The sequence below is a fragment of the Chroicocephalus ridibundus genome, chromosome 1 (assembly GCF_963924245.1).
Source record: "Chroicocephalus ridibundus chromosome 1, bChrRid1.1, whole genome shotgun sequence".
NCBI lineage: Eukaryota > Metazoa > Chordata > Aves > Charadriiformes > Laridae > Chroicocephalus > Chroicocephalus ridibundus.
The window spans coordinates 183,682,199-183,707,479 of record NC_086284.1 but is presented as its reverse complement, the minus strand read 5'-3'; the positions used below and the strand labels follow the sequence as shown (position 1 = coordinate 183,707,479).

General features: G+C 46.2%; 1 protein-coding gene across 2 annotated transcripts in view; it reads left to right on the top strand.

The window, feature by feature from the left end:
* The window catches only part of SRGAP1 (SLIT-ROBO Rho GTPase activating protein 1), a 149,324-nt gene extending 135,633 nt beyond the window's left edge, over positions 1-13,691 (top strand). For both annotated transcript variants that reach the window (XM_063323055.1, XM_063323054.1), the window contains exons 19-22: positions 7,497-7,677; positions 8,260-8,394; positions 8,521-8,866; positions 10,653-13,691. In XM_063323055.1, the coding sequence (XP_063179125.1) occupies positions 7,497-7,677; positions 8,260-8,394; positions 8,521-8,866; positions 10,653-11,030 (1,040 nt within the window). In that variant the 3' untranslated portion in view covers positions 11,031-13,691. The remainder of the gene's footprint in view (positions 1-7,496; positions 7,678-8,259; positions 8,395-8,520; positions 8,867-10,652) is intronic.
* The last annotated feature ends 11,590 nt before the right edge of the window (positions 13,692-25,281 follow it).

The following is a 25,281-nucleotide window of genomic DNA, read 5'->3' as shown; positions in this document are numbered from 1 at the left end:
ACAGGTGTTTCATGCGGGAGGCCTTCTTCCTTTCCTAATTGTGTCTTATTTGAAAGAAGAGGATTTCGGTCCCGGTGGTGTGTAGCAAAGACGGCTTTTTTAATCTCTGTCTGTGTGCTTTTTCACTATGATTCATCTGTGTTTAACCAGCTGTTTCCTTGTTCTCTCCTCATTTGTCCAGTCACAGGAAAGGCAAAAGAGAAACTATTTCAGTCAGCACATATTGTTTTCTGATATAATGTTGCATTTTTAGCGACTCTTTATCTTTTGTCTGCAAAAGCTAAACTTATCAAAAGTATGTCTTTAAATATTTCAACTAAGGGATATTTGCCATTCAGTGGGCTGTATTTTGATATGAATTTAAAAGCTGTTACGTCTAAATGATTTATAACTACTGCAAAACATGCATGTGAAAAACACAGTGTTCTCCACAGTGAAACTTCCGAACAATAGTCGTTAGCTATAAATATTAATCACGTATACTCTGACAGTTCTGAGTACAATAGATATCCATGAAAAATTTGAGGCATCTCTGTTATATCAATTCTTTTTAGCCAGGTTTCGTAAAGGTGTGTTTGACTGGCGTGTATTTCAGCTGCACCACCCTTCAGATGTCCCTCCCAGTAACTTCTGCCCGGTTTCAAGCAAATGTAACAGAGGGAAAGAGGTGTCAAAATTGTTAAATAACTACCATTTTCCCAGCAATTAGTAGCCAGTTAGAGGTGAAGGCTTAAGAATAACAGCGCCTGTAGAGAAGAGCTGCAGTGTGAGCTCACTGCATGTCTGGCCAGCGGGCAGCCCAGACAGAGAAGCCAGCGCACGTGCGCTTAGTACAAGCAGAAACAAAAGCTGCCCCTTGTCCATCTCAGACGATGTGTGGAAGGAGGAAGAGGAGGAGACAGAGAGGGGGAAAGGGGAGGAAAAGAGCTACAGCAGAGAAGGAAGTTTTTTTAAAAAGGATGTCAGAAGGGATACTGGTTAGGAGCTGGGACGACTGCCATAGGGAAGGGGAACAGGAAGGTGTATCTATAGCAAACCTGGCTACACTGGTCCCGTTGCACGCAGAACAACGTAAACAATAGTTCCACTCTGCCTGTACCCGTCTGCTTTGTCACATAGACAAGCTGTCAGTGACAGATTGCCTGTCTCTTCCCCTTTGCTGCGGTGAGGAGGGGCAGGCAGAGTCTGTCTGTTCGGAGAGGAGGGACAGTTGGGTGGGCAGGCATCACAGAAACGGGGAAAAACTGAGAACAGGAGAGAAGTCAGTCTTCTCCCTGGGGCGTATACCCGTGCCTGCACTCCCAGTAGGGAATACTGACAGTTTTACAAGACAACCTGTTCCTCTTGACAAGATCTGTGGAGCTAAACCCACCGTCTTTCTGCAACACGGCTCCGCTAAATGGTGTGAACAAACTCAAAATTGCACTTTATTTTTCCAAGACAGTATAGCTGTATTTTATAAGAGCTCCTTCTTCCAGAGGTATGAAGCAAGAGTGGAAGCTGAAGAAGTCTGTCTGTCTGTCTCTCATTTAGAGCACAAGTGAAGTAGTGAAATGCAGGTGACACACCAGTTCAGCACAGTGGGGCCAACTTTGGGGTCCCATGACCAAACTGAGAGATAAAGGCACAAGAGAGCATGGAAAACAAGTGCAGCTTTTCAGCAGCAATCAAAAGCGGTTACTTCAAAACCACGCTTAGGAAAGATTAAAACATCAGCAGGATCCAGAGGAGCAGGACCATGGTATCGCACAGTGCATTGCTTGTTCCTTGATAATCATGGGCTCTCCCCCATTGCTGTGTTGTTATAACAGTTTTACATTCCTGTTGTGGTGCTACCTGTGTTACGACTGTGTCATTGGTGGAGACAAACCCTGAAGAGAATAGCTGTCGACAGGACAGTCCTGTTAAAAGATTTAGCTGCTCAAGACATTGCTTTTTGTTCACCAGGCTGGCCAGCAATTTAATTCTAGTTGCCCCATGGCACCTTTTAAATTAATTCAGTGCCAAAAGGAAGCAGACATTCGTGTTTACAGCGAAATAATTGTTAGCACAAAAATGTTTGTAATCTAGGGAAGTACTGCTGCAAAGATAAATATTAGGAAGCCTGCATTGCATAGAAAACAGTGTCAGCCTTTGGTTCTCAGCCTGCAAGCTCTAGTCCATTTTTTTCCCATGGATGTAACTTTCTGTTATAATAGCACATTTTTCTAACGTAGGTTGTAGGCTTTAAATTACATGCATTCACCATCTCTTTGCACATACGTTTATGTTTGTCTTTCGGACAATTCCTTTTATAAAATGTTCTTAGTATCAATGAGAGAGTAGGTGAGAATTTTTCAGTTTGCATATCGAACTTCATGAGAGTCACATTGACCTGCGGTGGACAAAAAAAAAAGTTTCCACTAAAGAGTATTTTGGGGGAGAATCAATCTAATGTGATTGATTCATCGATTATAAGCTGGATGCGTCACTGCCAGCTGTGTGTGGAGAGAGAGAAAGGGAGGCACAGCATTGCTGCTGTATCGATCAGACACATGGCACTTACGTATTTCCTTCTGTTAGGAGATAGAGGAAGCAGATTCTATAAACGTAATTTATTTTTTTTTAATGTTGAAAATCTGATTAGTTTTATGCTAAAATGTTGTATACATATGCAAGACCGAGCAGCTAACCCCATAGGAATTACAGGGTTATTGAGACATAATCCAGAGGCTATGATCAAAAGCGAAAGGATTTAGTTTTCTACTTTGGTTATTGTTGTTATAAGAATTACTTCTATAAAGTTAAACTACAAGTGAATCTCTCTGTGCCTACTAGAATAAACCCATCTGTAGGGTCTGGCTCAGTAGCACTAGGAATGTTTAATTACAATTTAGAAAGCAACAAATTAAAAAATAAATTATGTCTGCAGAAGTAAAATCTGGTAGCTTGGGGGAAAAAAGGCTGGAACTTGTAATTGAGCATATAAATACTTCATAACTGCTTGATTTTAGGCATATAAATTGCCTTTTTTTTCCTAAAGTTTCTGGTGCTCATGTATTTCTGTTGATCACTGGAAAGGGAAAAGAGGAGGAGGTACCTTTTACTGTAGTGTTTTCAGTCTTTTTTAAATGTGCAGAAAGTACCCTATTAAGGAAAACACATACGTTTCTTTGTTCTCCTGAATCTGGAAATGAAATTTAATTTGTGAAGTTCAGAACATTTGTACTCAAGCTGGAGCACAAAAAAAAATCTATCTGTAATTTTGCTGCAGAAGAACCTTTACCTGAAAGTGCCTCTGCACTAAAGATTCAAAGGATATTGTTTATGTTTTGCTGAAGCAGTTTTTAGCATATTTCCTTTACCTTCAGTTTGCTGGAGATTTTTTGTCCTTGTTGGAGGTGTATGGAAAAGGGTGACTATGTTTGTTTTCAAAGGAAGTAAGAGAGAATTTCCTGAGGAAGTTAAACAGATGGGTTTCTCCTGGGAAAACATACATACAATTAATATCATAGATATCTCATAAATATAGGGTAAAAATTGAGGTGGTGGTTCTGCTGGAAACAAAAATTACAGGGACGTGTAAGGCTGTGAGTTATTGTTTTGTGTCCCCAACACAGAGTAATTTTCCTGCTTTTCAGTAGCATGTGCTGTGATCAACATTTTGCCAAATTCTCTTCCGTCAACACCTTGCAACATTTCTTTGCTTCGGCTGTTCCCCAGTCCGAGCACTGTTGTCCTGAGGACAGGACTCAGAAGTTGCAAAGCCGCTCTTCTCTGATGGGGTGCAGAAGAGGATGAACACACTGGGAGGTAGCGTCTTCCCAGGGAGTTCAAGGACGTACTGTATTCCCGACAGCCAGGGTACACTGGGACAACTGAGGAAGAGCAGAGCAAGAGCAAACCTACCCCCCACCCGCCAAAAAAAAGTGCAGGGGATGATCTCCCCATTTTTCCTTGTCTCCTTGTGCCCTGAGGCGCAGAGGGCGGCGCAGTGCCACTTCAGTGCCATCACTTCTGTAGGGAGGTTGGTGCTACATCTGGCACTCCAGTCGCAAAACTAAAATTAGCACTTATGTTTCCTCTGCCCTTTCTGCTCTCCCAAGCTGTTGGATGTGGACGGCTCTACTTGGCAGCAAACCTTGATTTTTAAGCCCACTGCAACATAACGCGTCGTCAAATGGCGGTAGTAATCATCACAAACTTTGGGGGTCATGAGTAAAACAGTGAGGACAGAGCTGGCTGATTAACACAGTCCCTAAAGCTTTTCCCACAGTTCTTCAGTTTGTCCTAATTTTTCACTTCCATACCATTGCCTGAGTCACTAGAGATGATAGCTGCTGAGAGCCTATATGTCCTCAAATACTTCTTGCCATTGTAGGCGAATGCCCCCAGGTAGGGACAGAGCAGTGCAATTACGTTCCCCTCCGAGCTGTCAATTTTACTGTTAGACATTCAGTACCACACTGAATTTGAGTTACAGATCCCAAATTTAGCTTTCATCACCTTTGCTTTTCTGGAAATGCTTGTCTGTCATTCAGTAACCTTGATGTTAAATGGCTTAGCTTTTCAAAATGCATTTATTTCTAGGAGTAACTGTCATGGTACTTTGGTTTTAACTATTAAGGCTTGACCTGTAACAAGGTGAATTACTATTTAAGTACAGTCTCAGTGCTGTTTGCTATCATAAGGTTCTCTCCATGAAAAAGCAACATCCAAGCAAAGAAAATGCCCCTTTCAAAACAGTAAAACCTGTCTGCACTTATTTCTGGTTCCATTAAGAAACTGTGTGAGATCTATCTACTGGGCACTCCTCCCTGAGGATGTAGGATTTGTTACCCAGACAATCTAACGAACATGTCTCAAAAGCCGCATCCATTATGGGCACATCACGAATTCATGCAGCTGGTTCCAGTGAGGCAACTTCCTTCAGACCTCTGGGACCGTCTGTGAGTCTTGCAGGCGATGGAAGGGTACAAAAAACAGATTCCCACCACGCGCCGCACTTAGGTTAGCGTAATTCCACTGAGGGAGATAGAACTATTTCTAGTTTAGTCCATTAATTTGTAAATAAAAAGACTTGTATACTCAAATGAGGGATACTATATGGTCTGTTGAAATTAGCAGGGAAACGGGAAATCCCATAGCTAATAAGTGTAGGGGTTTATCAGTCAGTCCAATACCCATGACCATTATCAGTTAACTTCAGAGTATGTCAAAGGAAAATACGTACAGGAAATTTGGCATTTTTTTACTTACTGTAAAGCTTTTTTTGTTTGATTGGTTGTGGGGTTTTTTTGCATTTTAAAGTATTACCCATTAGTGAGTATCTGGCTTGCTGAAACCTGGGAGCTTTTGCTTCTGAATTCTTGACCCACTCTTCCATAACCCATAATTTACCTGCAATCTGGGAACAGTGTGCTCATACAAATGTCTGTTCCTTCCCAATCCTACCTAATCCCAGTAATACCTTCTTATAACCAATTCCACAAGCAACATGCATAATACGGGTGAAAAGCAGTGTTCTTTTGTCAGTGTCACCTTGTTGCCATTCAATTTACTGTTGACCTCTTAAAACACCATGAAGATAAACAGGCATGTTTAGTTTCATTTCGTTTCATTTGGCAATAGTGTCTTTCCATGCCTGCAGTTGTTTTGTCACATCTGTACTTTCTATTAGAGATATACCGTAGATAATCTAGAAATGAAAACAAGCTTGTATATTAGACTATATCGCTAATATATACACCAGCATTAAAGTTTTCCCAGTTTTCCAGAATGTTTCTTTCTATGTCATCTTTACATTTTCTTTGCTTAAAAACACAAAACCAAGAAATTTATCACCCCCCGCCTCGTCCACCATGGAATGCCTGCCAGTGAGCCATCCAGTAGCGGTGCATTTTCAGGAATTAATGCTGTTATTGTTAGGTTCTTCTTTGCATTTGTAGTATCGAAGTCATTTCTGCCAGCGTACATTACTTTTGCATTTGTAACAGTGAATTCCCCAACCCGCTGTGTGCCATCGCTGGAAAGTTTCTGGGTTTGTAAGTCCTAAACACCCTGAAGTTCATCACTGACGGGAGCCCGTAGCGCGACGGCAGAAGCAGCAAACCACAAGACAGCCTTCTGCAGGCTGGGCAAGTTATTAAAAAAAAAAACAGCTGCAAACTATAACCTCAATAAAGGTGCTATCATTATGTTTTCGTGCTGCAGGATGAAGTTAATTTTAAAGAGACGTTCCTGCACAAAATGTTGTCATAAAGGGACAGTGGCTTTCATTACAAGCCTGGTTCTTTGGGGAATTACAACCTCAGCGATTTTAATTTGCACCAGACAGAAAGTTGCTATGCTAGTCATTAGCCCAGATGTTAATTTCCATCTAAATATTGCTCTAATTATGTAAAGAAATTTGTCACTTCGGGGACTCTAGGTTATTGGAATCTACGAAGTGTGTGATTTTTAAAGCCGTATTTTGCAGGTTTTTCTTTATGTTTTGAGACTGTGGTGACAAATTTTAATCTGCGTGAGCTCAGGTGCTTTTGGTTTTGTGCAGAAGAAACTAGAGGTTGTTAAAATCACAGCTGTTTCCCTGATGTCTGGGCACAGCTCTGAAGATAGCTGCAGGCAGACGTTCAGCAGGGGCTCTTCATTGACATCAGCAGGTTACAGGATGGAGTCATTACTAGCGTAAGGCCGAATTTACAAGAATACGGAGGGAAGATTTAGTCAGGACTGCTGTAAACAATGGTGACTTCAGAAAATATCAGCCTCCCCTGCAGGAACCAGAGGAACTTGGGATGTCGGAGCAGGCAGAGCTGCCTTAGGCAACTTCAGGCCACACAGGGACTGCCCCTGCGGAGGAGTCATCCTTAGGTGCTCTGGAGACATCTGCCTCACTCAAAAAGGGTGTTAAAGAAGCAGATTAAAGCACTAGGCTTCAGTGTTGTGTAAAACACTAGGTTTTCACTCGGTCTGCACACTCGTCATGTGAAAAACAAATCTCATAGCCCAATTAGGCAAAGCATCCCTACTCATACACAGGGAAATCCTGTTTTCCTTCCTTTGCCACCGCAGATGTTAAAGGCACTCCCATTTGCTTTTCCTTTATCACACTGCTTCCTCAGACCTCTGATTAGTCATCTGGGTTTGTTCATCTTCTTTTCGGAGATCTTCATTGCCTGGCTTCCCTCCCCCTCCCCAGCCAAGCAGGAGCCCGTGCAGCAGGAGGCAGAGGCCCCTCTCCCGGCAGCAGCTATTGTAACGTTTGAGTATGCTGTTATGTTTTCGGCAGTCTGCGGAGCAACCCAGATGTTTCACACTCAGGGCACAGATTGGTTACATTTCTTTGCAAGGGACATATCATAACTACTGCCTGCGTTCTGCCTTAGCTCAGTTGATCTCTGTCAGCTCTGCTCAGTGAGCACTGAGAAAATGCAATAAATGGGTTTTATGAAACCGATGAGAGCAGATAAGCCGGTGAGGAATCTGATATCTGTTCTTCTTCCCTCCCTACCCAGAGTGCGAGCCCATAGAAGCTATAGCCAAGTTTGACTACGTTGGAAGATCTGCGCGAGAACTCTCTTTCAAGAAAGGAGCTTCCCTTCTGCTCTATCACCGAGCATCTGAAGACTGGTGGGAAGGAAGGCACAACGGAATTGACGGCCTTGTCCCTCACCAGTACATAGTGGTGCAGGATATGTAAGCAATGCCTGGGGTGCCAAGGTTCTTGGTGGGGTGTAAAAACATGCTGAAGCAATTAACAAAGTGATTTCCAAATGGGAGAGGGGTTTGAAGACTCAGTTGGATTACGCATTTGCTTTCTATGCAGGATGCCCCTGTCTTTATTGCCCTGAATTGACAACTCTTAATCAAAAGCTACTACTAGGCTAAGCCACTTTGTTCATGGATATGTTCCCAGTACCTTAAGAGAGGGATGCTGCTGCCTCTGTTTTAATTTGACTATCTCTTTGTAGCAATTGCTGACATTTAACTTCAGAGTAGCAAGGGCTGGAGAAATGCAGCCCTGAACTCTTGTTCTACAGTATTAAGCTTGTGCTTTGCCAAGGATGACAAAGTTCTGCTTTACAGAAAGATTACACTCAAAATGTAAAGAGCTCAGTAAACAGAAGGATTATAAGCAATTTTTGGAGACATGGAGGGGCTACAGTGCATTATAACATGCCTGCTTTTCTTAAGGGGATTAAAATCTGGGAGTGCCAAGGTGCTCTCTGTCACACATAACTCACTGACTTCTCATCTCACTGTGTGTGTTCTGTTCAGGGATGATACTTTCTCAGATACACTGAGCCAAAAAGCAGACAGTGAGGCCAGCAGCGGACCCATAACTGAGGACAAGTCGTCATCAAAGGATATGAACTCTCCCACTGACCGTCACTCTGACATGTATTTAGGAAGGTACGCTTGAGCATGACATCTTTTCAGTAGTATGGCTCATAGGTTGGTTAACACAGCAATTACTTCTCCACGTGCTTATGGCGGGTCACTACAACTTGCTCTATAACCACTTCTTCATTGATGCAGGCAAAGGAAGAGATCAGAACCTCCACCTCCTCTAAGACGCCCCGGCAGGAGCAGCGATGGTCACTGCCCAGTACACCCACCTCACCCTCTCTCCAACTCCTCCATGGAGCTGGGTTCCCCCAACCTGGCAACACACTGCAGTCCCAGAACCCTCCTTCAGAATCGCAACCTCAATGCTGACAGCCCTGAAAGGAGGCGTAGACCTGGACACGGCAGTCTCACTAACATCAGTAGGCACGATTCTCTGAAGAAGATCGATAGCCCTCCAATTAGAAGATCTACATCATCTGGCCAGTACACAGGTTTCAATGACCATAAACCACTGGACCCAGAGTCAATAGCTCAGGTTTGTGTCTTTTTTATTTTCTTTCACTGCCTGATTTTCAGAGGAGCAAGTCTCAGTGAATAGGATGGCGCAGAGCACGTACGCTGGTGCAGGAGAATATCCTACTTAGCTTTTTAAACAGAATGGGTGTGAAAGACGATACGTTAAAGGATCCTGGATAGAAGAAGCACAAGGGGGAACAGACTTTGCAGGAGCAATAAAAAGAAATTATTTCCTGTTATACCATAATGAAATTGCCTCCGCCAGCTAGAACACTAGGACAGTGTATGATTACAACAGCTATGTAAATCTGTGTCCTCTGATGAAGGCTGGCCTATTCTAACTTGCATGTAATTAGTGTTCTGTTACTTCTCAGTATTATGCTTTGCAGAATAGCGCTCTGACTGGCTAGTGGCAACCGTTGCCATTCAAAGCACAGATGTACATTCCATGTGCATTTTACATAGTTTTCGTATAGTTCATACCGTACGTTGACTTGATGCTTGTAGTTGTGCCTAAGAGCGTGATGTACAAGGCGTTTGCACCTGCATAAATCATGGGCCATCTTATCCCTGCGTGAGCACTCACCAGTCTCATTCCCGGCAGGGAAGAGGGGAGAAGGAGGGAACAGGGAGCGCCTCGATCATCAGGTTGGTCTGTTGTACAGAGCTGGTAACAGCCCTTGAGCAAATAGATACCGCTCTCTCCAGAACTCGCGTTTTGTCTAGGAAGTATAACATGATTGCTAGGGGCGCCCCGAGGGTACAATGTGATTGCACAAGTGTTTTACAACAACGCTGGCACTCATGTTTTAAAATTTAATGTACTCTTGATGCTTGCCTTCAAACTCTGCTTCCAACAAGGGATAGAAGGGACTGTCGTGTGTGGGTCAGAAGCCTGAACCGTGTATTAGAGAGTTAGAAAGTGTAAATGTTGTTACTGTTTTATTTTACTGTAAGTTATTTATTTACTCTCCTGGAACCACACACAGTGCTGTTTGGTTTAAGCTATTTTTTTTGAAGCATAGGCTAGTGATCAGTCGGCGGTGAGAGAACCCGGTCTTTGATTAAACTGCATGAAAGTTACTGTGAGCAAGCAGGGAACACCAGATATTTAACCTCCCTTGTATTTCAGTACCGCTGAAGAACAGTAAACTAGTGTCTTGGTGCATTCTTGTAGCATTTGTGCCAGAAATCCTGACAAAAAAGATTTCTCAGGTAAGCTCACTGAACGACGTCTTGCAGTTTTTTCTGCTTAAAATTTAACTCAGAGAAACAGGAGGAGACAAGAGCTGATAGACCCGCAAGCATTATTTCCTTACAAAACCTGGTTTATAATCCCTGTGAGGGGATAGAGATCCTGAACGCTCGGGGCAGTAGATGAGGGGAGCAGTCAGCGAAGAGGTAGCAAACGGACTAAAATCTTTACAGCTGTCGGTACCCAGAAATCTGGGACAGAAATCTTCACAGCAAATATCCATTGTCCTGAGAATCACTTGATAAAATGGCTTGCAGGATTTAGTTTAATTGATTTTATTTTTTTTTTCATTTTTTAGCTGAATTTTTACTCTCTCATGTGAACAAGATAAATATTTGTAAGGTCCAGCCAAAGCTGCCATCTTGTCAATCGTAGTATCTTTAAATAAATATGGTGGCAGTTGGCTTCAACGCTATAATATTGGTTAAAGAGAGGATGGTTGGCAAATTAACTCATGCTTTTTTTCACCCCCTCCCCCTGCTCCTCCTCCGGTGCTTTGCGTTCGGTAGCAATTGGAATGACGTGCCGCTCTCTCTGTGCTCTGACCCAGGACATCGAGGAGACGATGAACACGGCGCTGAATGAGCTCCGCGAGCTGGAGCGGCAGAGCTCGGCCAAGCACGCCCCCGATGTCGTGTTGGACACCTTGGAACAAATGAAAAACTCCCCCACCCCTGCCACCTCCACGGAGTCGCTCAGCCCGCTCCACAGCGTCGTTTTAAGGAGCTCGGAGCCTCAGATCCGCCGTAGCACTAGTTCTTCCAGTGACACCATGAGTACTTTCAAGCCCATGGTGGCCCCTAGAATGGGAGTGCAGCTGAAACCTCCTGCTCTTAGGCCAAAACCTATTGTTCTTCCAAAAACAAATCCTAGCATAGGGCCTTCCCCTCCTTCCCAGGGTCCAGCCGACAAATCTTGCACAATGTAGACAGCTCAGCCACCCACGGTGCCCGGCTGGGCTATGCTAGGGAAAGGGATGAATTAACGATAGAAGTCAGGGCTCCATAACATCGTTTGTTCATGTTTGTAACTGGAGAGGAGGCTTTGTTTTTCAGTGTTTTTGAATGTATTGTCTGAAACTAGCTACATTAACATGGGCATTTGTATTTTGTATGGTTTCAATTAAAAGAAAAACTGGACAGTTGTGCATCGTTTTAAAAAACAAACATAGACTTACTTGAAAACTTGATGCTGCACCATTTGTAATAAAAACAACACGGATCACAAACAGCTTGCCACGTCGTACCATACTTCACAGTCTTACTGTAGCTATATAATAACAGATCCTGCACAAAACTAAGGGGCGGGGGGGTGGGGGGTCAGGGGAGGTGGGACCTCTCATTTCTGGGTCACCAAACCAAATCTCAAGCAGGTTAGTAAGAGCTGAAATCTAGCATGTGAGGATTAAGTGTCTGTGTGGAATGTCCAAGTCATCTCAGGCCACGTTTCTTATTTAAGACACGCCAAAAAAGAAAAAAACCACCAAACCCTCACAACTCTCACAACTGGCACCGAGTTTTAGCTTTCTTGTTGGCAGTCTCACAAGAGACAAGCGCTGGATGGATCTGGAGATCACATTGCTCTCACCGATAAAAAGCAGCATTCCAGGTCACAGCTAAGGCACATCTCCAGCAACTCCTTTTGCTGTCCTCTGTAACAGTGTACCTTTTCCCACAAAGCTAGACCTTCGTTCCCCGATACCGCATTTTTCACAAAAGCTAAATTCATGTAAAGTTCATCGTTGAATGAGCCAGGCTCTGGGGAGTACCTGAACCTGTTGGTCCATTAGGCTGGCTGATAGGCGATTAAAAGGGTCAGCTACACGGTAATTCAGCAAAGTATCCCCTGGACTTTATTGCTCCGTATCCAATTAAAGTCATGATTTGAGCTGTAAGAGCTGCAGTCCCGCGCTGGCCTAGCCTCGTTGTGCGGGACTTTCTGAGGAGGGGCTGCCTCCTGCCAGCGGTGCGGGGGTCCCTCGCAGGACAGGCAGCCGAGTTCCTACCACCTAGAGTCAAGCTGACGAAAAGTTTTCTGTAACCACTTCCCCCTCCCCCACTCCTTCCCCCCCCCTCCTTTTTTTTTTTAGATGACAGAAATCAGTACCTTTCTTATGTCTGTGTGAGTGACGACTGTCGACTTTGCTTAGCGCTCTGTTGTTAACCTTCCTTAGGCGTCAACGAAATGTACAGCTGTTTTGCACATTGCAGCAGTAAGCCATAATATTGTTTCTGTGAATATGTTTTCCGACATCCAATCCATAAAATAAGTTTCAGTGAAGAAGACGGGGGGAAGAAAAAAATCCATTGTGGTCCACCTACAGTAAGATCTGTCTTTCCACGTGTCGTTTAAGAGCTCACGGTTGGAAAGCTTGAGGTTGTACCACTCACTAAACATAAACAATCGAGGTTGGGAGGGGAAGAGTAGCGACAAAATTCGATAGGCATAATTAGTGAGGTGACGGGAGTAATCTCCTGCTGTTATTTAGGAGCAACTTACTCCTGCTCCGGTTTACCCCCTGTAGGCAGGTGATGCCGAGCCCCGGGCGTGAGAAGGACCCTGTGAACCGCTCCTGGTGTTTGCAAACCCATCTCAATCCAGCCGCAGGCTTCACGCGCGTCTCGGTTGGAGGCGAAGTCTTGATGCAGCCCAGCCAACGGCGCGGCGCCGGTCGGTGAGTGACCCTCCGGCCCTCCCCACCACACTGCCCAGTCTGGCGCCGGCCTGGCCCCAGTTGCAGACCAGCGCCGGTCCACAGGGTCCATTCACTTGGTGGGGACCGGAGATATATTTCGAGTAGTTCCCCCCCCCCAGTTTACTAGAATCAGCAGAACAAACTGGAATTTCAGCGCTCATTTACGTGCAGTTTTAGTCTAGCGGTTTTTCAATTAACCCACCTGGCATAATTGAGATGGATACCTGTATCTTTAAATTGCATAGGGAATTTTGTATGTTTAAATAACTGTACTGGGCTCCATAATGCTTATATTAGAAATTGTTTAGCAAAAGAAAATATTAGAAACAGTGCATTTAGTGAATGCATCCACTTAGTGCATTCACACAGTTAAATGTGTAGTTTGATGGTTATTATAGATACTTAAAAGTATAGTAAGTGGATATGTAACAGGAAAGACTGCTACAACTACAGACGTACTAAAGGGTAACTCCTGCACACCTAATCCAATCAGTATTGTCCTTTACTGTCAAGTTTGATAAATTGCAGTACTGGTAGCTTCCTGCTTGTTGACTGTTACCTAATTGTGTCAATGTACATCTGTAGTATGTACATGTGAAAGTGCCTTTAAATTTTAGAGGAGCTTTAGCCTTGCTCTTGTACTGTTGCATTTCCATTGCATCCTTCCCTGTTCGTGTATGGCCGCATTCCCATTGCATTCCTTCCACTCTCGAAGAACAAATAAAAACATGGAATTTTCACGGTTCTGGAAGAGAAATGTACTGTTAATCTGTTGTGACAATGCACTTTTATGTATAGTACTGTACATTTTTGGCATGTACCATTACAAGCTTCAGTATACATTCAGGTTTGTTCCTCATAGTGTATCTTTATAATAAAGAAGATAGTTCTGTCTGTGCGTGTAGTTTTGCTGGGTAAACCGCTGTATCTTATAGAATCATAGACTGGTTTGGGTTGGAAGGGACCTTAAAGATCATCTAGTTCCACCCCCCTGCCATGGGCAGGGACACCTCCCACCAGACCAGGCTGCTCAAAGCCCCATCCAGCCTGGCCTTGAACACTTCCAGGGATGGGGCAGCCACAGCTTCTCTGGGCAACCTGTTCCACTGCCTCACCACCCTCACAGTAAAGAATTTCTTCCTAATATCTAACCTAAATTTGTGCCTGAGATTGCCATGACCCAGGAGCAGGACCTTGCACTTGGACTGGTTGAACTTCATGAAGTTCACATGGGCCCACCTCTCAAGCCTGTCCAGGTCCTTCTGGATGGCATCCCTTCCTTCCAGCGTGTCAACCATGCCGCACAGCTTGGTGTCATCGGCAACTTTGCTGGGGATGCCCTCAATCCCACTGTCCATGTCGTTGACAGAGATGTTAAACATCTTCTAACAGGGATTGCCAAGCTACCTTTGCCTCTCACATAAAAGGGAAAAAAAAAAAAAATCAGCATCCATCAGCCACCCACACCCCACCCTGCATCAGGTCCCATCACCATCTTGGCCTGAAAAAGTTCTTGTTCCCGGACAGGCTCCTACCTAACTTAAATACCACCATCCCCATAAGCTCACCCAAGTCCCTCTGACCCTGAAAACCCCCTCACAAAGGAGCCACCAATCATCTCACGCGGTTCTGCCTGAGCACCCATCGAGAGCGGCCATCCTGCTCCCACTTGGCTGCAGGAACCCCCTGCCACCCGCTCGGCCAAAACCCTGTCACCATCCTCCTGCTCCCTGCGGGAAAAATGGGGTCGAAAAAAAGCACTCCAGCTTCCACATTTTAAAATCAGGGTCCCAGAGTGAAAAGTATAAAAGAAATCTACCTGGGGGCATTTCTTGCAGCAGCAGAAGGGATGCCGTGGTGCTGGGTAGGGGTTGCAACAGGTAAAAGTTCTCTCAGTCCAAATAATGGTGGCAACACACACAGTTCCATGGCTGGCTCCAGGATCCAGGGGGTTGTGAGCATCAGGAGGATGGTGTCAAGGACAATTCTGGGCCTGGACTGCAGCTGCCCGCACAGGCCTGCCATGCTGCCCAGCTTACATGCGTCCAGGGGGAGAAGCGCTACTTGGAAATCCATTTCCAATCCTTGCTTAAAAAATACTAAGGGTCAGGAGCCACAGCTGAAGGGGCCGGTTTTAACGTCATCTCTGGTTGTGGCTGAGGACCCCCATCTGCCCGGAGGGGAAGAAGGGGAAGGGTGTCAGGTGCTGCCGGGCAGTACACGGGGACGGGGACGCTGGCCACCCCGGCTCAGAGCAGGGCTCTGGTTCTTCATGCTGGGAAAGCCGCTGAAACGCCACTGTTGGTTCCTGGGCTCATCCATCAGCCCGTGGCGGCAGCCTTTGCATCGCAGTGTCCAGTGACCTACTTTGGGTATTTCTTCTTGTGCCCTCCTGCACAAAAGCCGGTGAAGACACGCAGGAGGGGACAGCAAAGGTCACTCCTCATTCAAGGTCCTGCACAGCCCAGAGGAGGCGTAACCCAGTTTCCACAGTCAGCCCATACGCTGGTGAGGAGAGAGGCTTCTCTGGTGGCTTTTAATCTGTTTTAAAACAAATACGAAAACTCAAGAGGAGGGGCCTCCTCCTGTTGTGTAACGTGACATTTCAGTGTTGCGCTGTGACGACTTTTTAGCCGCTTCCAGGTTTCGTAGTGGAAAAAAGCCCGGCTCTCATGGAGAGAGCCAAAGGTTTTGGCCAGTGACTGGGGAACCGCTGACTTTACTGGCACTCGGAAAAGCAAAGGGGTGATGAGGTGTTTTGCTGAGAAAAGCATTATTAACTGAACAGAAGAGGAGCAGCAGCGGCAGCGGGATGTTTAGCTCTCAGGCCACCGCCGAAAATCGCTGTTTGAAGCCAGGTGCAGCTCCAGGACACGGCACTGCCCGGCCGGCACAGCCGCCTCCTCGGCCAGCATAAGGAAACCACGGAGGCTCAGCCCAGGTTTTAAGTTCTCCTTGGCAGAGCTGTGTGGTTTATTACTTACTCCGAGGTTTATGGGGACTTAACCTGCCCAGAGGGAGCCACGGTCGCCCTGTTCAATCACTGCCACCCCACGGGATGAGCCTTTACATTGGTCTGGCTGGTACTGACGCGTGGGGAACAACTGGAACCGACCCAGGTATTAATTAATGATGGCACAGGATGAAAGTACTATTCTTGTAGGTAGGAATGTTGCTTTTTCCATGAACTTGGCCCTTGGGGTGGGGAGGGGAAACAAGCTCTATAATATATGAAAGGCCAAATAGATTGGGAGAACGAAACTTGTGTGGTGGCACTAAGCCAGGCTTTGGGGAGAAAAAGCAATAGATCTCCTTACCTTCTCCTTACCTTCTCTATTCATGTGACAGACACAGCAAGCGCTGGCAGGCTCATGTGCTGGAAGGCGACATGCCAAATTTGACGCCGACTGTGGGATTAAATAGCATTGAATAACATAAGCTGGGTCCGGCTGAATTGGACAAGTCGTTGGGTTTTTCTCCCACCTTTCTCAATCCATACATGCAAATCAAAACCAGCAGGAACACAGTTTTTACGCCAAACTCTGCAGTCGGCTGAGCCCGTGCCCCGTGGCAGGACAAGGACGGTGCATCCCCAGCGGCGCCGCTGCCACTGCCCGGCGGGATCGGGCCACCCTGGTCACCCCAGACACCCAACAGCGGCTTTTTGGTCCGGGGGTTGGAGGTTGTGGGCTTTTCTTCCTGTTTTTTAATTAACAAACTGTATTGATTTTATTTTTTTTCAAGTGGTGCAGTAACAGAATAAGAGTGGGAGGCACACGGCGAAACAAATTCAGCTGTAAACTGTGAAGATAGGACAAGTTGCGCTGTACAAAGGAGGTCAGACGCTCGCGGGATGGAAATCGATAGCAGTTGCACTCAGTATGGCAGCACCGATAAACCAAACCCAAACCCTGCCTCTTCTGGTTCCCGCGGAGCGTATCGATCCCTCCCTTAATATCTGCCGCGTGCACTTTTGGTAATGTATGCTGACATCTATAAACACCGACCAAACGACATAGAACGGGGGTTTACATTTATTTGAATGAATTACCCTCCGTGAGGGACAAATCCCAGGGACCGGCGCTGCTCCGGAGGGAAAGAAGACGATCATTGAAACGTTGGTTTTTCTGGCAGTGACTTCTGGATTGCCGTGAAATAGCATTAACGTGGAGGTGGTTATCCCCGGTGAATTTAAGTGTGGTTACCAGAACGGTGAATTTAAGCGTGCTAAAGGTGGAAAATACCTAAAATCCTTCACAACCTTGACCACAAACAGCTGAGTACTGTAAAACAACTCAGTGCAACACAGATGTTAATTGTTTTTGTTCCCTGCCTACAGTGTTTTCAGAGACACACGCATCACAAGGCTTGTTTTATGGCTAAATCAAAGTTATTCTGAACAAAATCAGTTCACGTACAAGGTTACAGTTGGGAGTTAAAAAGTGGCTAATCCGGGACTTCCAAATCACGTAGTTAATTCTGAACTCTCCTCCGTTCCCCTTCCAAAATTACAAATTAAAAAAAAAAAAAAAAAAAAAAAAGCAGCACACAGGATTTTTCGAAAGCACAGAGCCAGGCACATTGCAAAATTCCTGCTGGGTGTTTTATTTACGGTTAAGAAAATACCGCCATGGGGTCTGTCGTGAGGGGAAGGCCCCAGGCAGTGAGGCCTGGCAGCGTGGGGGGCGGGTGGGCGGCAGCATGGGGGACACGGTGCACCCCCATTGGGGGGGGGACCCCCGTTGTCACACCCCCACAGGACCACCCCTGCCCAGCCTTCTCCAGCCAGACCCAGCGCAACCCTTGCCTTGATGCTGTCGTCACACCCCAGTCCTTCAAAATGTCCCCAGTACTAAAAAATGAACTTACTTTGTCAAATACTAGAAGTTTAGGAATAGCATCATTTCTTACGTACTGTATACCTAAATGCCATTCGCATCTGTGTACATCCATGAGGTGCGCACATGAAAATGTATATGGTCAGTGAAGCAGCAGCTGATTTATAAGCTTTTCTATAGAAACCTAAGTTCCTTCTGTACCCGCATCGTAATGTTGGGTCTCTGGTTTGACCTCAGTAGAAATACCTTGATTCGCTGTTTATGAGTCACCGGTTTTGGTGTTTGCCTTTTCACTGTTTTTACTTTTTCCTACTTTAGAGGCGTACCAGCAGGCTGAAGTATTTAAATGCAATTTTTGTGTGCACTACAGTTCCATCTCTAATATCGGGTACATTTATTATTACTCTAAAGTAAACTCAATTCTTTCCAGCGATCTATTAGCAATGCTAGGCATAGAATAATTCAGTTATGCTTAATGTGTTTTTCATTCTTGGTTAAATAAAATTGATGAGAAGGCAATTCCTGCAGATAATTTCACTTTTCCCCAGTATTTCACTTTGTTGGTGAAAAAAATAAGGAGTTCTGCTCAGGCCTTACAAATTTCCCAGCGGCTGATGGCTGTCCCAGATGCCAGCTGAGCAAGGAGCCCCGTCTGAGGGTGCCTGTGCTGGGTGGCAGCACTACCCTGTCCCTGCACCGTGACCTCCGGCGCCCACCCCACCAACAGCTCGGGTCATAGCAACATCCGTAGGACGTATTCCTCCTCTGTTAACCTGAATTAGAATATGCATGAGAGTGATCAACGCTACACACCCCCCCTAGTATAGCCTGAACACCACGTGGCACGATCCAAGCAAAGCAGCATTCGAATGCTGCAGGAGCCGATCCCCACCATGCTCATTTGGAGGAGGACTGGAGGCAAATGTGCAGCCTGTGCCACCCCTACAAAGCCACCGAGTGTCAGACATCACCCCCGAGGCTCTTTGCCTTCTTTGCTAAAGCCAACAGGAGCATCTCCAGCACCTGCAGTGGCTCAGGTTCCCCCCAGCATCCAGGGCACTCACTTCAGGGCTCAGTTTTGGGGCCTCAGGCCTCAGTTTTGGGGGCAGTTTTGTTTAATATCTTTATCAACGATCTGGATGAGGGGATTGAGTGCACCCTCAGTAAGTTTGCAGATGACACCAAACTAGGTGGGAGTGTTGATCTGCTTGAGGGTAGGAAGGCTCTACAGAGGGACCTGGACAGGCTGGATCGATGGGCCAAGGCCAACTGTATGAGGTTTAATAAGGCCAAGTGCCAGGTCCTGCATTTTGGTCACAACAGCCCCAAGCAACGCTACAGGCCTGGGGAAGAGTGGCTGGAAAGCTGCCTGGCAGAAAAGGACCTGGGGGTGCTGGTGGACGGCCAGCTTAACAGGAGCCAGCAGTGTGCCCAGGTGGCCAAGAAGGCCAACAGCATTCTGGCTTGTATCAGGAATAGCGTGGCCAGCAGGAGCAGGGAAGTGATGGTGCCTCTGTACTCGGCACTGGTGAGGCCTCACCTCGAGTGCTGTGTTCAGTTCTGGGCCCCTCTGTACAAGAGAGACATGGAAGTCCTGGAGCGTGTCCAGAGGAGAGCTACCAGGCTGGTGAGGGGTCTGGAGACCAGGTCATATGAGGAGAGGCTGAGGGAGCTGGGCATGTTTAGCTTGGAGAAGAGGAGGCTGAGGGGAGACCTCATTGCCCTCTACAACTCCCTGAAAGGAGGTTGGAGAGAGGTGGGTGTTGGCCTCTTCTCCCAGGTGAACAATGACAGGACCAGAGGAAATGGTCTGAAGTTGGGGCAGGGGAGGTTTAGATTAGATATTAGGAAGAATTACTTTACTGAAAGAGTGGTTTCCTCTTTGGAAACCAGGAACAGCCTGCCCAGGGAGGTGGTTGAGTCACCATCCCTGGAGGTATTTAAGAAACATCTAGATGTGGCACTTCAGGGCATGCTCTAGTGGCAGAGATTGTAGGTTGTTTCTTTGTGTGTGTATGGTTGGACTCGATGATCTCAAAGGTCCTTTCCAACCATGAAGATTCTATGATTCTTCAAAGCGCTGGGAACAGTCATGTCTCAGCCCATTAAAGGAAGGATCCTTTTGTACGGGGATTCCCATATCAAATAAAAACACATCAGGGAAGAAAAACACATTTGTATATGGCAGAAATCCTCCCAGAATGAGGTGCTGCGATTTTGTGAAAGGAAATATAAATCATTTTGCCGCTACGCTTACATGCAGGAATGTTTTTCAGCGTTGCTTGCAGTACTGGGAGCAAGAGTCAGGGATAATCTGATTTGTTTATAACTTCTGCCAAGATAGCGCTGAAGTGAGATCCGTGACTCTTCTCTCCCCTGACATTTGTAATTTGGTCCTGATCTCTCCGAAATATTATTTGTTAGGTCTGCCGGCTGCGCAGCTGCAAGCCCTGGCAAGGAGATGCCGGGCAGCCCCTTCCCAGCCACCGCGGCAGCAGGGACGGGCATCCCGCTCTGCCAGAGCCAGAGGTGAGCCGGGGGAAGGACCAAGGATGGGATGCTCTTAAACCAGTCAGAAGAGGGTTTGTAAGTGAGGACAGAGATCCCGATTGCTGCGTTTTAGAGCAGTAAAAATACAGGGCAGGCAAGAAGGGAAGATGACCCGTCATCGATCAGCCGGCCAGGGCTCTTCGCCCATCACTCCTGCAGCGCTCAGTAACACGGGTACCCGTCTACGGCCGCCTGCCCTGCTGTCATTTTTAGCAGCTCTGCTTCTCCCCAGACAAAATGTTAGAGAGAGAGAGGGACCGATACAAGCTGTACCTCGCAGGACAACACCCACGTACCTGCGCAAACGAAAACACAGCACTTACACCAGTACAAGTATCAATGCAAAATTTTTTAAAAAACCAAAACGTATCCGCACGCAAGCTGCACCGGAACCAAGAGACATTTCTTTCAGCTGGCAAAGCCAAAGACTCTGAAAACCACCCGTCTGTATATGCTGGTTTACTGCACCAACGTTTAGGACTTTTCCTCTTTAATGGTCACGTATTTTCTCAGAGAAAAACAAAGGAAAGGGAGGGGCTGCGGGAAGGCGGGGGGAGAAGCTGCTTTCTAACATGGTAGCCCAAAACGGTAATCTTGCAGCCAAAATCATCCGCTTTCCATGCGACACAGGTGTTTGGGACAGCAATACGGGAAAGCCCCTGCGTGTTGAACGGCACCTGGGCAGGTCCCGGCTGGATGCCTGTCCTTGTCCCCCCTCCTGCCTGCCCCCACCCTGCCCTCGCCCCCCTCCTCGTCCCGCACCCCCCACCACCTGGGAAGGTAAAACAGAGGGAAAAACACCCAAACGCCGTGAGTCTGGGCAATGCCCGGTTCAGCTTCCCACAGCGGCAAATGTTCCCACCCGGCAGCTCTCGCGCCAGCCCCAGACCCCGCTCCCTGTTCCTGCTGCGGCCTCTGGTGCCGCAGGAGCCTGACAATAAAAAATAAAGTTTCCCAACCACATTTCTGGATCACTCAGTGTTTCCTTAGAGGGATGTTATTCTGCTTTCGGTGAAAGGTGAAACAAAACTTTTGACAAAAGCAGCCAGGGTTTTCTGCGGCTATACACTCATTCACAAAGAGTTTTCCATTTTTCTTAGGAAAAAAAAAATCAACAAAGAGGCAGCAAAGCAGCTCCAAGTTGCTCCTGTGTACGCGATGTGCCAGGAGCCGTTTTGCATCAGGATCTCCTCCCTGCCAGGATGGGGGGAAAGAAGCAGCACAGGCTGGGGAATGTTGCAGGACACTTCAAGCCCAGTTTTCTCTGATGTTTCAACACTTCAAAGATCGGGGGGGGGGGGGGGGGGGGGGAACAACTCACTGTAATTCAGGTGAAAAGTGATGCTTCAATTACTGTCAAGTTTCCTATCCACCACAGGGTTTTTTTTGTGCCCGTTACCTTGTTTGAAGGCAGGAATCATAGAATGGCCTAGGTTGGAAGGGACCTTCCAGATCATCGAGTCCAACCATCAACCCAACTCTGACAAAAGCCATCACTAAACTATGTCTCTAAGCACTACGTCTACCCGTCTTTTAAATACCTCCAGGGATGGTGACGCAACCACTTCCCTGGGCAGCCTGTACCAATGCTTAATAACCCTTTCAGTGTAAAAATTTTTCCTAATATCCAATCTAAACCTCTCCTGGTGCAACTTGAGGCCGTTTCCTCTTGTCCTATTGCTTGTTACTTGGGAGAAGAGACCGACCCCACCTCGCTACGCCCTCCTTTCAGGAGCAACAGCCCACGCTGCAGCAGGGCCACCAAGGCCACGCAAGAAGTCTTGACCAAGCAGGAGGTGAGACACGGGGCACAGGCAGGCAGTGAAAGGCACCACCAGACTATTTCCCCGTGCACAGATCCAATACAAACCCATCTCCGGGGTGATTATTTGTAAAACTGCCCTGTTTAACCCAAAAGCAGAGAGTTCCCTTCAGAACTGCAGTTCCCTTGGTGTATCATTACATGCACTACTCGGAGTATGAAAGTAATTTATATTAAGGTCTAGTTTGTACCTCAGGGTATCCAAATATTAAAAATTCATGGTTCAGTTCATAACAGTTGCTCCCAATTTGTGTGGGTTTTCTGGAGGTTTTCCCTTTTAAGGAGAGCCGAGCGCACATTTCATGGGGGGAGTGCCGGCGTTCAGTCAGTTGTGCGAGAGCCCACCCCAACAAGTGAACCCCTACGGAAACACAGGGCTTAGTCTATTGGCTTCTCCTCCAAAATACACCACCTGGATTTTTATGAAGGTAAAAACCCTCCAAAAGGCCTAAACCAAACTGCCCCGACTGGCTTCTCTTTAAATTTGACTAATTATTTCACAAGTGACACCCTCTCGTCCAGGCCTGAATACCAACCCGATGGGTCCCCACAGTCCTTTAGGGGACGCAAGACTTACAACCGTATCTCTCATTCTATATGTTAGACGTTAACTCTACCTTGCATCTTTATGAAAGTATCGTATACCCACGTTATAAATCACAGAAGGCCGGACTGTAAAGATATCATGCAGCAAATAAGCTTAAGCAATCAAAAGGTCAACCACAAACTGAGAAGACATTATTCCTTGCACAGCCAAACACCTCGCTAATACAAGACATAAACCAAAATGAAGCGGCGCAGAGAAAGAAAACAAAGCAGACTTGTAATAGGATTTTCCCTTTCACAGTAAATTCTACAAGCTTAAATATATTTTCCGTAAGAAAAATGGACAAAAGAATCTGTAACTTGTTCCTAAGTGAAATTTTTTACCCTTTTTTTTTTTTTTTTTAATTGAAATGCTTTGCTGCAATGCTTTCATCCTTATAGGATAAATGCATTTCATTGTAACATCTTATACAAAACAATTCTGATCTAGCATAAGCAAAATACTTTTTTCTGCTCTTTCTAGAATGAAATATTGTGAAGAAGTGTGTCTCCAGGAAATATCCTGGGTTTCACGAAGCAGCATTTCCTGACGGGACAATGACTTACAGGAAAATTACTGGTCAGGTCAGGCAAAGAGCTTTGGGATGCCTTGGCCCCCTCGTGCACAGAAACCCCCCGGGGGCACATGGGGAAACCCCAGATTCCAAGCTGGGGTGCGGGTGGGCAAATACTGCCATGGAAACAGTAATATTTAAGAACGCGAAGGAAAAGCTGTCAGACAAAGGACCTCCGTTTGAGAGAAACATGAAAACTTCAGCGGCCGCATGTTTTGTCGAGGGAGTTCAGCTCAGCGATCCGAGGGCACGGAAACACGGAAGCTCTGTCTTCCGCCAGCAGCGCACAGCGACAAGGCTCAGCAGGACCCCCAGGAGAAGTATTTCACCCGGTGAAATATAAGTCATATAAATTAAGATTTTTGTAACACTTCTATTAGCGGTAAGTCTCACCCCAAACTCAAGAGCCTCAGCTCTTACACACCTAAAGCTCCTTCCTACTCGTTTCCTTCAGGTCGCAAACACCGCGGGGAGCGATGGAAATTCAAGGTATTTTAAACTCCAGCTGTTAATCATTCATGGTTTGTAAATGTCCTGCAGCCACTGGCTTTTCACAAACGTTACTTTTTTAATACTACTTTCTTTTAAATGAATCTGTTAACATCAGGTGTCCCCTGGTAAGCTCTTAGAGTGTTTTATAGAGAAATAATCCCCATATATTTTTTTTTTTTTAGCAGACACTTGATTAAACTCCCACAACATCATTTTTCATTTCTCCCATTTGTTGTGCAACCAATTACTTTCGGATCCCTGCAAGGATAAGATCGATAACTCTCGGTTTCTCTTTCGAGCCTCCATGACACACGCACACGACGCAGACACAAACGGGTTTCGGACCCCTACCCCACACCTGGGGGACAGGAGGTTTCACACAGAATCACAGAATGGCAGGGGTTGGCAGGGACCTCTGGAGATCATCTAGTCCAACCCCCTGCCAGAGCAGGGTCACCTAGAGCAGGTTGCACAGGAACGCATCCAGGCGGGTTTTGAATGTCTCCAGAGTTGGAGACTCCACCACCTCTCTGGGCAGCCTGTGCCAGTGCTCTGCCACCCTCAAAGTAAAGAAGTTCCTCCTCATGTTTAGGTGGAACTTCCTGTGTTCAAGATTGTGCCCATTTCCTACTCCCAACGCATCGGGAAAGTTCCCTAACATTTTTCCTCAGCCAACAACAGACCCATCAAGAAAGCATAACCCCCCCCGAGTGTTTTATGGATATACATTTATTTACGTATTTGGGAAGGACAAGAGGGACAACGTCACAAGCTGAAATCCTCTTTGATGCAGTCCACCACCAAAACCAGCTCACCAGCACCCGGTTACCTTCACATGGACGGACGACTTCTCCTCCCTCCTGGACTTTCTCTTCATTTTAACAAGCAGCGTTCTGCAGAACGTTCACGGCAGAGCATCGAGAGCACGTCATCTGTGCCTTGGCTTTGTTCACAGAAGGAAACAGTTTGGGTCACGAGGCCATTTTCTTTTGGTAATTCCTTGTAGCGTGCTGCAACCTCTCATTAACGCTCCTTGCCACGTAAAGAAGCAGTGATGCACATATCATAGGAGTTTTACTGCTGCTTAAAATTGCCTCCACTCATCTACTAATGGTAATAGTTTGTTGAACATCTTGGAAAAATCTCTAGGACAAACACTCACTCAGAGCTTCCTATTAAAAAATATTTGCAGCAATTTCATAAACCCTCCTTCTAGCAAGGGAACAAGTTTCTGAACCAATGCTGTCCCTGTAAATAAACACTTTCCCAAAAGACAAGGGGGTTTGACTATCTAGTGGAGTTAGTTTAACATCATTAAAAAGTTCTCTCAGTGCTCATAAACCCCAAATTTACTCATTAGCAGGCTCGCGCGTCCTCTAATCCTGTGAGCAGCCTCCGCTGTAAGAAGTTACTAGTGTGACTTCAAACAGTACCCTTCATCTCGGCGAGCTTTAAAGTTTTTGGAGCAGCTGAACACAGTTAAATCCACCTCTCTCCGGATACAGTGACAGATATTGCGTCTTTCATTTGGGAGGGAGAGGGGAAGGAGCACTCAACGAGTCTGGGCATAAATCTTCTGATCTATACCAGTGTAACGCCAGAGTTAGTCACGATTTCAAAAG